The sequence below is a fragment of the Drosophila ficusphila genome, unplaced genomic scaffold, assembly GCF_018152265.1.
Source record: "Drosophila ficusphila isolate 14025-0441.05 unplaced genomic scaffold, ASM1815226v1 contig_198, whole genome shotgun sequence".
NCBI lineage: Eukaryota > Metazoa > Arthropoda > Insecta > Diptera > Drosophilidae > Drosophila > Drosophila ficusphila.
In genome coordinates, this window is record NW_025064092.1 from 14744069 (window position 1) to 14757501 (window position 13433).

The window sequence follows — 13433 nt, forward strand, 5'->3', positions numbered from 1 at the left end:
TTAGGTTGGGCAAGGCAAAGCTAAACTTCTAAACGAATATCGAATTTGAACCCAACCCAAAACAACCCTCTGCAATGAAATACTCTTTTTATACCCTTGCAGAGCAAAAGGGTATTATAATTTCAGTCAGAAGTTTGCAACGCAGTGAAGGAGACACCTCAGACCCCATAATGTATATATATTCTTGATCAGCATCACCATCTGAATCGAAATATGTATGTACGTCTGTCCGTCTGTCCGTCTGTCCGTCTGTCCGTCTGTCCGTCTGTCCGTCTGTCCGTCTGTCCGTTTCCGCGCAAACTAGTCTCTCAGTTTTAAAGCTATCTTGCTGAAACTTTCCCAAAAGGTGTGTAGTTATTGCACGCAGTATATAAGTAGGAACGTGCCGGATCGGCCGACTATATCGGATAGCTCCTATACGAGAGAATGAAATAAAAAATTTTCACGCCGTTGTTTTTGATCAGATCGACTTGAATTCTTCAAGATGGCGCTTTCTAAGTGTTATTGAATTTCGTATTAAATTTGAGCAAAATCGGATAACTCTATCATATAGCTGCCATAGGAGAGATCGAAAAATATATATAGAATTAATGGAAATAAATTGATAGCATCGTTTTTTTTTTATCCCACGAGCATGATTTTTTGAGTATCAAGTTTTTAAACTAGCCTTGATTTATAAAAAAAATTTCATCAAAATCGGACAACTATATCATATAGCTGCCATATGAACAATAGTCAAAAATATGGAAAACTAATAGAAAAGTCGTCGTAGCTTCGATGTTCTTTAGCCTTTGTGTATTCTGTTCGAAATATTTGATGACTGCAAGGGTATATAAGCTTCGGCTTGCCGAAGCTAGCTTCCTTTCTTGTTTAACGTAAGCCTCATATTTTTGGATGGCGACAATTTGAAATCTGGCACTGTATGCCTCTTTTTGGCTTTATGAGGGGCTCAGCACATTCGACCACGGTTCTTCCCCGCTGTCGTTGTAAAATTAAGCTCAAATGTTATCCCCAGTTGGATATCTGGTTGGTTGAGATCGTGATGGACACAAAGGGGAGATGATGATGATGGTGATGATGCTGATGATAAAGACACTTCATTTTTCGGTCGAGCGTGACAAAACAATTAATGTTTATTTTTGCATTTTAATTTGCCAACATTAATTGCAGTTTTATTGAGCTGGGCGGCCAACGAACGGCTGGCCTTGGATAAGGAGAGATATACCTCGGGGGTTGTCGTCACTTGGCCGAGAGCGCCAGAGTCATCAGGACGACGAACACGGAGTGGGCCAAGAGGGTGAAGTCGGCGCCCAGTCCCTCCCAATAATAGTCGAGGATGACGGATCCGTAGCGGGCTGCGAAGGCGACGGCCGCCAAGCCACCGCAGAGATTGCTGGATTGGTTGACTCCCAGGAAGAGCATGGAAACCACGTTGCCCAGCAGCGTCAGTTCCTTCAGCGTTTCCGTGGAGGCGTCCTCGTTTTCGCCCATCTTGGCCATCAGGTCGTAGACCAGGGGCACGATGAAGCAGCCGTGGGCGAAGGCCAGGCTTGGATTGGCGGACCGCAGGTAAAGCTCAATGTTGGCCAGGGGCAGCGGCACAATCTCCATGATTCCCGAGGTCACCATCCGAACTCGGTTGCACTCGTCGTCATCGTTCCCCGCCGCCCGCACTACCCCCAGGATTCCGTGGACCAGGCTCAAGGCCGCTGTCGCGTAGCCGTAGGGCGTTTCGAGGGGGTGGAGTGTGTACATCGCGTAGCCGGAGCTAACTGCCAGCAGGCTGTTGAACAGGGCGTCCATCAGCAGCATCTCTTGCTCAGGTCCTTGCCCCTTAACTGCTTTTTTTTTGGCGTAGTCGCCCTCTGACCTAACTGCCTCGTCTGCGGAAACAGCAAATTTGGAGTTGTCAACTCGATTTAGCCCCGTTTCAGTGGCACTTGTCTGACAAACGGGGCAGAGCTAGCCGGAGTTGAGAAAACGAGGCAATGCACCAAAATGCTACCTTTTAGACGCAATAGACACACAGTCGAGCTATGGTGCCGTCCATAGATCGTCCATGGTGTCCGTGTTGCAATGAAGCCATTAAAGCTTTTGGTCGGCGGCTCGCTGAGATGCCATGAACCTCGCCGGACAACTTGTTATCTGGCTGGGCACCGAGCCCGATGTATCCGTTGATTTATGGCATCAGGGGTGGGCAGCTTAATCCACTCGCATCCACCTGCTGGCGGCAGATGGCCCAAAGACCACAGACACAGACCGAAACCGGGAACCACAACTACAAGCCCGCTTTAATTATTAATTTAAATCGCACCGTTTATATGATAAAGACACTGGGACGTGCCGCTGAGCATTAGTGCATGTTGCAAGTAAAGTGGCAAGAAAAATAAAAGAACAGGAGCGGACTTGGAGCATTTACAACCCTAACCCAATCTTAGCAAAATTACAACTTAATAAAAACTAATATTTTATTATTATGAACTAAGTTCCAAAGTGGTTTTGTGCTGAGGCATAGGTGCAGTTTTAGCTATTACTTTCTATCAAACTCAACACCCTCTAAAAAATTTTTTACACTTTAATAGTAAATAGAGGACGTCCCTTTAAGGGCTGTCGGTCCTCCGAACCGCTCCTTAGCGGCTTTACTGTGTGGCGTGACAAAAGTTGTTGCTCGAATGCTTTCCTCTTTGCAGTCCCGCCCCAAACCCCGGCCCGCCCTGTTTTGGTCCCCTCGATCGCCGACCAGACAATATGACCAATACGAAGTACGTCTGCAAGCGAACTCTGCAAGCGTAAAAATATGAAAAGTGCCGCAAGTGCAACAAGTGAAATAAAAAAGCAAAAAACACAAGTGCAAGTGCAGGCAGCTCAGCTCAGACACTCAATTCATAAATAATCAGGCTCTTCCATCCACTTTCTGTGGCGAGCTCAACACTTCCCCTTGTTCACACTGTGGAAATTATGTGGTATTCCTTTAAAAATACCTAAGTGCCAAATAGGGAGTAAACACAGCGAAATACAAACAAACAGTGTAGCTAAGGTATGGCTACCCAAGCAGCGCTTTCTTTGTAGAACAGAGCCTCCAAATTGGTAGCAGTGTAGAGACAGCTCTCGACCCTCGACGGACTTCCCTGACTGTGCGCCAAGGTTGAGCGATCTAGAGCCAGCGGGGAAAAGACCAAACTACTCCAGACCAGACCAGAAACCGTCCAAAACCGACCATGCCGAGACCTGAGAGGCGCTCTGCAGCTGGGCTTAGGACTACTTTTGTCGTGCTTCTACTTGCCAAGCTCCAGTTTCCAAATTTTACTCCAAGACAAGCGACTGGCCATTGATTTATGGCCACCTCGACGCACCGGCTTATCAACGGCATTTCCATGCAGATCGCAACTAAGATTTCCGCCGAATTTAAAGATTCCCTTTTTTTAGTTATTATTTAATAAAAAGAAAATTATTTTAAACAATTTAGTTCTGATCGTTCATTACGAAATAGCAAACTGCAATTATAATACCACCAAAAGTATAAAAACGAAAACGTGTTTAATATGCGGTCTAAATATGCGGTCTAAATATGCGGTCTAAATATGCGGTTAAAATATGTTATTGCATTACTTTTAAAAATTTTTTGTTTCTGGTTTCGACTTATATACTGCGTGCAATAACTGCAAAACTTTTGGTTAAGTTTCAGAGAAATAGCTTAAAATGTATTATATTATACAAGTTTAAATAGAAACAAACAGACGGACCGATGCTAGATGATTCAGGCGATGGTGTTCTTCAAGAATATAAAAATTTAGTGGGGTCCTTTATTGCGTTTCAAACAGACTGAATGATGATACCTGAATTATGATTTAAAAAATCCTTATTATCTATATAATCCTTTTTTGCAAATAACTTTTGCAACTATCTGTCAGGGTTATAAAAAGTGAAAATTATATTTCTGTGGTTTAATTTTCCCTTTGTCGAAAAGTGAGTTGTGTAGGAACCCCGATAATAAGTGTATTTAAAGAAGAGGCGCCTTGGCCATACCGAACCGTGCAGCCCAAAAAAGTGCGTAAGCGATGCGAAAATATTTGGCCGGAGTCTCGTAAGTAAAATCAATGAAATGAGTTTGGGGCTCTCGAGCTGCTTGAAATGCGCGCCAGAAACTCTACGCACCTCATAAATTATTTAAAAGCTGCCCTGGCCAATTTTTCAGGGGCTTACCAGGCGATTCGATGGTTTGTGGTTGACGGAAGGGTACCAATTTTAATTACCGGCTACATGCCAGTAACAACACAGAAGCACACGCACTTTTGGAGGCCGATCGAATCAGAAATCCGAAGTCAGGCAGAAAAAAGCTAAGCAGAAATGTGCGAATTTTTGACAACTGCAAACTGAAGTCGAGGCATGTACAACATGGCTTTGTACACGATTGTCGCCCCATGTGATTTATGGCAAATGTGCGGGACAACGCTCAGATCTAAGCGATCCGTGATTCATTCAACATATAGATTGCCTCATTCGCCCGCTGTTAAAATTAGGTTTTGTAAAAAAAACTTTCCCGAAATGTCTTTACAAAACTTAAAACAGATCTTACGATTAGTTGAAGTTAAAGAAGCTACTGAAGTACACAATTATTACCCTTTACTTCTTTTATATCTTATCTATTATAACAAGAAAGGAAGCTAGCTTCGGCAAGCCGAAGCTGTTATACCCAGTCATTAAATATGCCGAACAAAATATTATACATAAATGCTAAACAGCCTCGAAGCTCTGACGATTTTTCTATAAATTTTCTATTTTTTCGACTATTGTTCAAATGACACCTATATGATGTAGTTGTCCGATTTTGATAAAATTTAATTCGTAATTCAAGAGTCAATAGAAAACTCTACATTCAAAAATCATGCTTGGCTGATGAAAAACAACGATGTTATAATTTTTTTCGGTTATTTCTATATAGATTTTTCTATTTTTCCTATGGCAGCTATATGATAACGTTGAATTTAATGAATTTTTGTCAATTTTCAGCAAACTCATTTTTTGTTCGGTTCAGATCGTTTTGCTGATCAAGAATATACGAGTTTATACTTTATGGGGTCTAAGCTGTCTTATTAACTACGTTGAAAGATTCTGAATGAAATTATAATACCCTCTGTAAGGTTATAATAATAGATTGTCAGGAATAATCCAAGCTACTCCCAAATATAATTCCTTGGTTATCTGGCCATTATTATATTTTTGCTCTAGCACATTTAATTTAAATAGTTGATAATGGACACTGGTTTCTCACCCGTCATGAGATACGGCATCTCCCTGGTCTTTCGGTATGGTGAACAATAAGACAGGTTTCGGTTGGATCCACTTGGCTTCAGAATATTTGCGCGATATACGAACGAGTATAGCGCTATGAAAATCCAGCTCTATCGGGTGCTTTATTTTCACGTTTAATTTGATTAATTTTGCTTTGTCGGCAGCTCCTGAACTGAACATATTAATGTTCGGATAATTCATGGCACTTTGCTGAGTCGGCATCCTCACTCAAGTGAGGCTGTCATATGACAGCCATCAATAAAATGTAGTTTAAGTTCGCCGGAGGTAAAGTTCCAGGAAGTCTTATTCTAATTCAAAGCGAAAATGCTGTGAAAACCAAGGTCAGCATCGTATTTCCACTTTAAACTGATTGGATGGAATGGATGGAAGTATCCACTTTAAATTTCTTTTCACATATAATCAGGATCCTACGATTCTTTGTTGGTTTTAAGGGGTAAGGCCACACTGAAGGCAAAAAAATTATTATGATTGCAATACCTTTAAAGTATAATATTTAGGTAAATGTTTTAATAAATAAAAAAGTTAGGTAATTAAGTAAAAACTTTACAAATTATGTTATTTAAATTACAAAGACTGCTTAAGTTCTAACGACTATATCTTTAACAAAACTACTGCTTTGCTAGCTTTAAAAAAAATCTAAACGATGAAAGCAAAAATTAGATTCTAGTCGCTATATAAAATTACGACATGGGCTGGTGACATAAATGCACATACATATGTATGTATGTACAGTCGACTCTCGTTAATTCGAAACTCGAGGGACTCTTGAAATATTTCGAATTATCGAGTGTTTGAAATATCAAATGGTTCGAAATTTGTTCTAGGGCTCATAGCTAACACTAACTTTTAATATGCATACCAACGAAAGAGTAACAGTAACTGAATAACTACACAAACCAATTCGTAAGAAGTGTGTGCGTCCAAAACTACATAATCAAAACAAAAACAAAGGCAAGTTTGAACTTGTCGCAAAATTTTTTTCTCTGCAACTTTGAATTGTCGAGTGTTAGACGCTGATGAGTTCGAATTAACGCGTGGTTTTGTTAAATATCAATGATTTTTTCGTTCGAATTACCAAGTGTATGAAAATGTATTGATTTAGTTCGAAATATAAAGAGATTTCGTAGGGACCTCGTGATAACTTTGAATTATAGAGAGGTTCGAATTATCGCAGGTTTGAATTAACGAGAGTCGACTGTATATTATATGTTGGGCCGCTTGTCTGCCAGGCAAATGTCCATGATGTGCGGGTCAGGCTTTTATTCGCTCTCTGCGACTGTGTGCAGTCGGGCTCCAAAGGGTGTCTCGACATGCACTAGACAGTAAAACAGTCGTTTTCATTATTTCTGCCCAAAAGAAGTCATTAAAAATTCACAGAATGTCAATGTAAAACGCTGATAATACGCAATTATGCATCTGACTTCGCATCCGCCAGATAAATAACACGGCTGAAGGAAGCTGGTGACAGTTGGCAACAATATAAAAAACGATGATGCCGCGGATGGATTTTTGGTGTAGGAACCTAAATTTGTGGCATCTTGGATGGCTAACTAAAGGCGACCACATTTTAAAACAAAATATCGTCGGCATTTACGGAATAAATGTTTTAACTTTTGAGGAGTATTTGGATTGTAAGTAAGACCAGGAAAACGTGAAAGTAAGAGAATATTTTACATAAAAATATATTTAAAATGTAAAATCATGTTTTTTGTTTTTTTAATAATAGTTCCCAACTCATACGAGTAGCAAGTAAATAAAATATTGCGCCCAAATATATTTGCTCACACGTTGCCGCCGGCTTCGGTATGATGTAAACAAAAGCCTCCCGCCACCCATCAACCACCCATCGCCGCACCACCCACGACAGCCACTGCCACTGGCATGTGCGATTAAAAATTTTTACGCAGTTTCCGACCAGCAACATTGTAAGCTAAAATATTTAAAATAGTTTGCCTCCGCAATCGTTCAGCTGTGGGGCGAATTGTGCTTGTTTATTTCATCTAGTGCATGAAAAGGTTACACGTGCGAGACCTATGCCAGGAAAAAAAATAAAATAACTTTTTACAAAGCGGAGCAGCGGTCGGATTCGCATTTGCGTGCAGCTTGCATTTAATGGAGGAATGGATAAACATAAAGAATATGCTAGCCTCCTAGATCAAAACTCCAGGCACTGTGGTTAGTCAAATTATCGGTCTTTTATTTTTACTACGGATATGATGAAAAAAAATTAAATAGTGTTCACTTTCAACATAAAACCGAACTCTCTCCTAGTTGTTTTTAGAGGTTATAATTGTGTTTTTGGTACGATACATATGTACAAGATGGAAACAAAATCATTACAGCTCGTATCAAAGAAGTTTCACAAAACAGACTTAAGTCATGCAATTTTAGTGGCTCTGACGTTAACAAATGCTGAGCTCCTTTGGGTTTTCTGGGGCTCAATCCCTACCGTTGCGCCCTCTATGGTTTACACGCATAATTTGAATAATGCTAATTGAGCAAACTGGCGCTTTACGCGTAATGCTCGATTCTGTTTTGCAATCACCTATCTATTCAGTCAAACTTGCTTATTCGAAACAGCTTTACAAGTACCCGCAGATACTGTTTTTGAACCTCTTTAGTTTTCTTCTCTCTTAATCGCAATGCAATTGGGCAATAAAAATGTGAAACTACAATTTGACAACGTAGCATAGAGTTGTAGTAATTTTTGAGTTCGAGGGACTAGTTCTAGAGGGACCCTTTCTTTGGTACCAAATCACTATTTGTATTCCTATTTAAGAAAGAAGAATTAATAGATAAATATATCAACCACAATGAGTCTGTTAAGAGCAAAAAGCTTATCAAAATTGCCCTTAATCGGTTGCGAATAAGACTAGGCAAATCACTTAAGTGTCAATGGAACTTCTTTCAGGTCCAGAGCTGCCTACGCTGTGGCGAAGGTATTATGTTTTATATACGGACCCTAATTTTGGCGACTTTTTGTGTGCACGATTAAGAGAACAAACTGGGTCACGCGCGTGCTCTCCTTTCACGCTCACTTTTCTTGACCAAAGTCGATGATATCGACTATATATTGGATCCTATTGAAACTCGTGCGTCAAGGCAACGCGAAAGTGATCCCGTTGAAGAGGTGGCAGATGTTTATATACCGCTCATATATATACACATTTTTCTTATTTTTCCGTGGCGAAAAGTACGTATCGTTATCGAGAGACGCAAAAATTGGGGTGTTGAGACCGTTGCTTATACAAAAATACATTCATATAGAGTATCGTTCTGGCGCCATTAGTGATTGGTAGTTACTTGGGGTTGGACAGTGGCGGCAACTAATGAGTGTATGGAAATTAGTCGTAGGCCTGATAAGAGGAGAAGCCGGTTGTGAAAGCGAATGCCACTTCGAGGAGCTGGGCCCAAGACTAGCTGATAGCCTATAGGTGACGAAACTGACAGGGTTTCCTATTGGGCAGGGGTGCCATTATTCGCGCCATTGCCGCCCCAATGAGCCAAGATTCGTTCGGTCAGATCCACATTCTTGTACGGTCATTCATCGACAGCCAAAAAAAAAAGATGATTTCAATAAGCCAGTCCGAGATTAGTGCCATGCATTAGAGCAGTGATAGATACGGAGCCACATGCTGTCGTTATTGGGACTCAAGGGACCCAGAGGTCACGATCAGAGTCGGGTATTCGATGTGTCCGAAGACCAACTGGCAATGGATTGCTCAACGCTGTAATCGGCAATCGCGAACCCGACAGCGCTGGCAATTCCACCATAAGTGGCGCCAAATGGCTTATCAAGAAACACTGGGCTATTCGCCGATCACGGCTCGGAAATTCCCTACCTCCCTTAAATACTGAAAAGTTTATATTTTCTGGGTTGAACTTAAGACATAAATAACTGATTATCTGGGGCTTGCAAATGCTATTTTTATACCGACTTTGAAGATAGTATGCAGAGCCGAGCATCATGTCACAACTTCCCTTCGCTCTTTCAATGGTTTTAGCCTGACAGCCCTCGTTTAAAATGGATAGTTTCCAAAAACACAGAGGGTATTCGAGATAAATACAGAACAAAGTGAATCACCATCGGCTTTAAAATTGGAATGGAAGGAGCAGGCTGATAAGGGAGTGATAACGATGACGTTTTCCCATCTGGTCGGCAGTTGCCAAGAGTAGAATTATAATAATATTATAATCAGCTGCCGGCGTTATCGTCAGTCCAAGGCACTTGAAATATTTACGCAAGCGGTGCTTCCTTCGCCACTTCGCACTGCAGATTAGTTTTATAAATTCTATTTGCACATACTCATGCGTTCATTTTATGCGTAGGGGTTCAAAAAAAAAAAAAAAAATCTTTTTTTTTTTGGCACGGCAACGGTGCGTATGAGTAACGATAAATTCGGAAATTTTGATCCCTAGATTGGAAGTGATAGGCGCGCATGTAATTAATGGGAAACAGCTGATAGCTTGACAGGCGAGCACTTGAGGCACACGATTAACTTGGCCAACAATAAATTGGCTTTTTGATTATATTACCTTTTTTCAGCTCCTCAAATTTATAGAAGAATTTCACAATTATTTCTGGATGATGCGACACATTTTCGAGGAGCGTGTGGCTCTCACCCGATAAGACCCATAACTATAACTATCCGGGGGCTTTTTTGGGCGGTAAAGTCGGGGGCCTGCAAGGTTGGCATGGCAACCGAATCCCCCGAGCGTAAATACACTTATACAACTTCTAGTGCAACTGAGTGACGACGCTTGTATACATAAGCGGATAAATCCCGATAAACTTTGATTTTCGTTGATCGAGATCTATCTACGAATGCAGGTTGAATGGAATCCTTTATGTGACACGAGATGTATGTATACGGCCGGCAAACGATTACCGATCAACTTTCATCATAGGCGTATGTGATTGTTATCTGTGTGCGTAATCTATAAATAATAATATACTATAGTTATAACATTTTCTCAATTAGCAGGATCACTTGAAAAATATTTAATCTACTCATTGACATCATGAAATCAATGTTAAGGATCATAACTGATTTTATCTGATTTATTTCAATTTTCGTTTTTACAAAGAACTTTAAACTCAATAAATAAAATATTGGTTAATAATGACAATAATGACAAATAATATATATTTAAGAATGGAAGTTTTTTTTTTAATATTCTTCAGCAATATAAAATGATTTTGAGCTTAAAACAGTTTGAAAGGTGACTTAAATAGAAATAATAGGTCAAGTAAAAAGTAATCCATTATTTGTACATACATGAAATTCAAAGCTTTTTTTTATGGTTAGAATAAACCGATTTATTTCAAATAAGAACCATTTTTTTCTACAATCGATTGCCATTTTTATGGTAATTTCATGATGGATAGAGGGCTAATATAAATAAGTAAAAGATAGAGAGAAAGCATTTAGTATTGTTTTCTGTGCAGAGGTGATTGGCGTACACACGGCAACCGCTAGACGGCGTTCAAGGCAAACTGATTTGTTTTGTTCTTGTAGTCGGGCTGCCCTGATAAGAGCCGGGTGCTTATCACTCGCAGTAAGAAAGCAAATGGCAACAAAGTTTGCGCAGCCGAGCCATAAATTGCTGACGACTTTTTTTACCGTTAACTAATCAACCAAAAGTGCCTACATCAAGTTTGACCTAATTTTGATAAGCGGAGGCTTCGCGAAAAGAGGAATGAAATTATTGAATTATTTTAAAAAAGCCGAAGAATGAGGAAAGGAAGCTATGCCTATTGAACAGACCAATTAATTTTTATTGACCCACGGGATTATAACCGGGAAAGTGATTTGGCACCTCAGCAAGTAGCAATTACCTTGCCCTTGTCAGTTCCTTTTTCAAAATATTTAATTCTTTTTTACTTTTAATGTTGGGACAGAAGGGATCGACCTGATTAGCTTTGACGAGTGCTTCAGCATCTGTGATTTAATTGTTAGTATTTAGAGGTATTTATTTTGGTTTAAATAAAACACGGCAGAGAATCATGGTAACGTAAATAGTTTCCTGATCTTAAGTCTGTTCATTCGTTTATTAGACGAAACGCTGTTTGAATTAACTCGAGGGGAGCAAGTCGCTAAGGTGTGAATTTTTTCCTGGAATGCAGTGAATAAACTGACATTCCTTTCCGCCTCGGCCCCTTTTCCTATACCTTAACTTTCCACAGAATTATGACGAAAGCCCGCCCAGACAGGCGCCAGTTTTATTATCTTGGCAAAAAGTTTTCACGAAATCTTTTCGAGGGGAAATCGCCCAAACTAATCGGGTTTTCGATCGCTAGCAGAAATCTCGAAACTAAAAAAAATATACACATACACATTACAAACTAGCTTTTCAGTTTCAAAACTAAAGTCATAGGTTTGCATAATTTGGACAAAAGACTCTCGGATCGGGAAACTATAACGTTTAACGTTCTTTAATTCGAGAATGGTAATAAGATTATACAAGCTGTCTAGCTGTCTGATTTAGTTTTAAACCCTAGGTGTTTCCCATTAAAGTGCAGGGCCGATTATTTGCCCTCCATAAAGTAGTCGTAAACAAAAGGCCGAAGCAAAACAAATGAGTGAAAAATGGGGAGCCGGGAAAAAAGAGAAGTCGAATAATATACAAACGCAGTCGAAAACCTCTCGTGTCCCCGTTTCCCGATTCCCCACAACTGCCATTCTTTTTATTTTTGCTGACTTTTCGCGCTTTTTTACGAAGCATGTTTACGTTGTTTTCTGCCGTTCTACTGTGGTGAGAAATGTTTACCAAAAACATTGAAACTTTAAATCGTGAACTTGACTTTGGTGGAATTTGTGTTGTAGCCGGTCTAAAGATAAAAATTACAGCAAACAGCTGCGAACGCATCAGCAGTAGTCAATCGTTGCAAATTTGCTCGAAAGAACGGGCTTTCGAGATTGGCCAAGCTGCTATGCCAGCTTCAGGCTATACATAAGTACGTACATGTGAACATATATACCTATATATAAATTAAATACTCTAAACAAGCTCTAATTTAATAGTGAAAAGGAATGTTCAATTACGATCTGTGATTTCTGTATTTCCAAAAAAAACCTTACATGTAAATTTCTATGAATCATCGAAACTTTGACTTAAACAAGAAAAACCAACAATAGCAGGAAATTGTGGCCAAAGATTTTTTTGTGAGACACCAGAGTGTGTTCATATATTATCTTGAGATACATACATAGGAATGCATGTATGTATGTATCTGAGTATACCACTGAAGTTTCACGATGTTCGGAGGCGACATTTCTCTGCTAGCCTGATATGTACTATACGCATGTGTACACATACATATGTATATCCATAGAGCAATGCCGTACTTACAAGTTCACTTGAATTTGCATGCGTGCAAAAAGAACTGCTCGTGCAAGTGCGAAGCAGGTGTGATTATTGGGTATTTGCAACCAGACGCTTTCAGCTTATCGCCGAAACTGTTAACTGCAAACGGCCTCGGGCCGTCAAGGTGTTAAGATGCCAAATGTTAAGGCGCAGGGCGACTGAACAGCCTGCGAGGAAAGTAGGCACCAAGCCGAAGCTCAATAAAAGCCACGAGCAAGGCTGGTTAACAGACCGAGCTCTTACCGAGCTCTTATCAACCGAACTTCTTACACACATACATATACATACTCTATGTCTATTATTGTTATCATTATTTTAAGCTCGACTTGAGGGCCAAGGGTACGACTTATGAGTTTGCTAATACTGAACGTCAGCCGCAGGCTCTATGACGACCGAAAACGACACGTTTAAAGGAGTTTTTTCACTAGAAATGTTCCTTTTTTCGAGTTGATCTAATTGAATGAATCAAAAGCCCGGGAAAAAGGTGGGAAATAATAAAAAAAATATATAATCACATTGCATTGCCGGCTTATAATTAAGACAATTTTATAACAACGCATCGATGTTTTTGCGGCTGTAAGTATGTAAATATTCGCCAAATCAAAAAGGCGTGCCAGTTACGGCCAATCAAACTCAATCATCACCGCTTTCCGTTTTAAGCAAACAAAGGTCTTTTATAATTTCATTATATTATAATAAAATATGAGCCTTATAAAGTTACACACAGATAACAAGACAGATATAAAAAAATG

The 13433-nt window shown here is 39.9% G+C and overlaps 1 protein-coding gene across 1 annotated transcript; it reads right to left on the reverse strand.

The window, feature by feature from the left end:
- Positions 1 to 1100: 1100 nt before the first annotated feature.
- On the reverse strand, positions 1101 to 2536 carry LOC108101650. Its single transcript, XM_017206065.2, has one exon. It carries the CDS (start codon positions 1810 to 1812, stop codon positions 1240 to 1242), a length of 573 nt encoding a protein of 190 aa, XP_017061554.1. The 5' UTR covers positions 1813 to 2536; the 3' UTR covers positions 1101 to 1239.
- Between the last annotated feature and the right edge of the window lie 10897 nt (positions 2537 to 13433).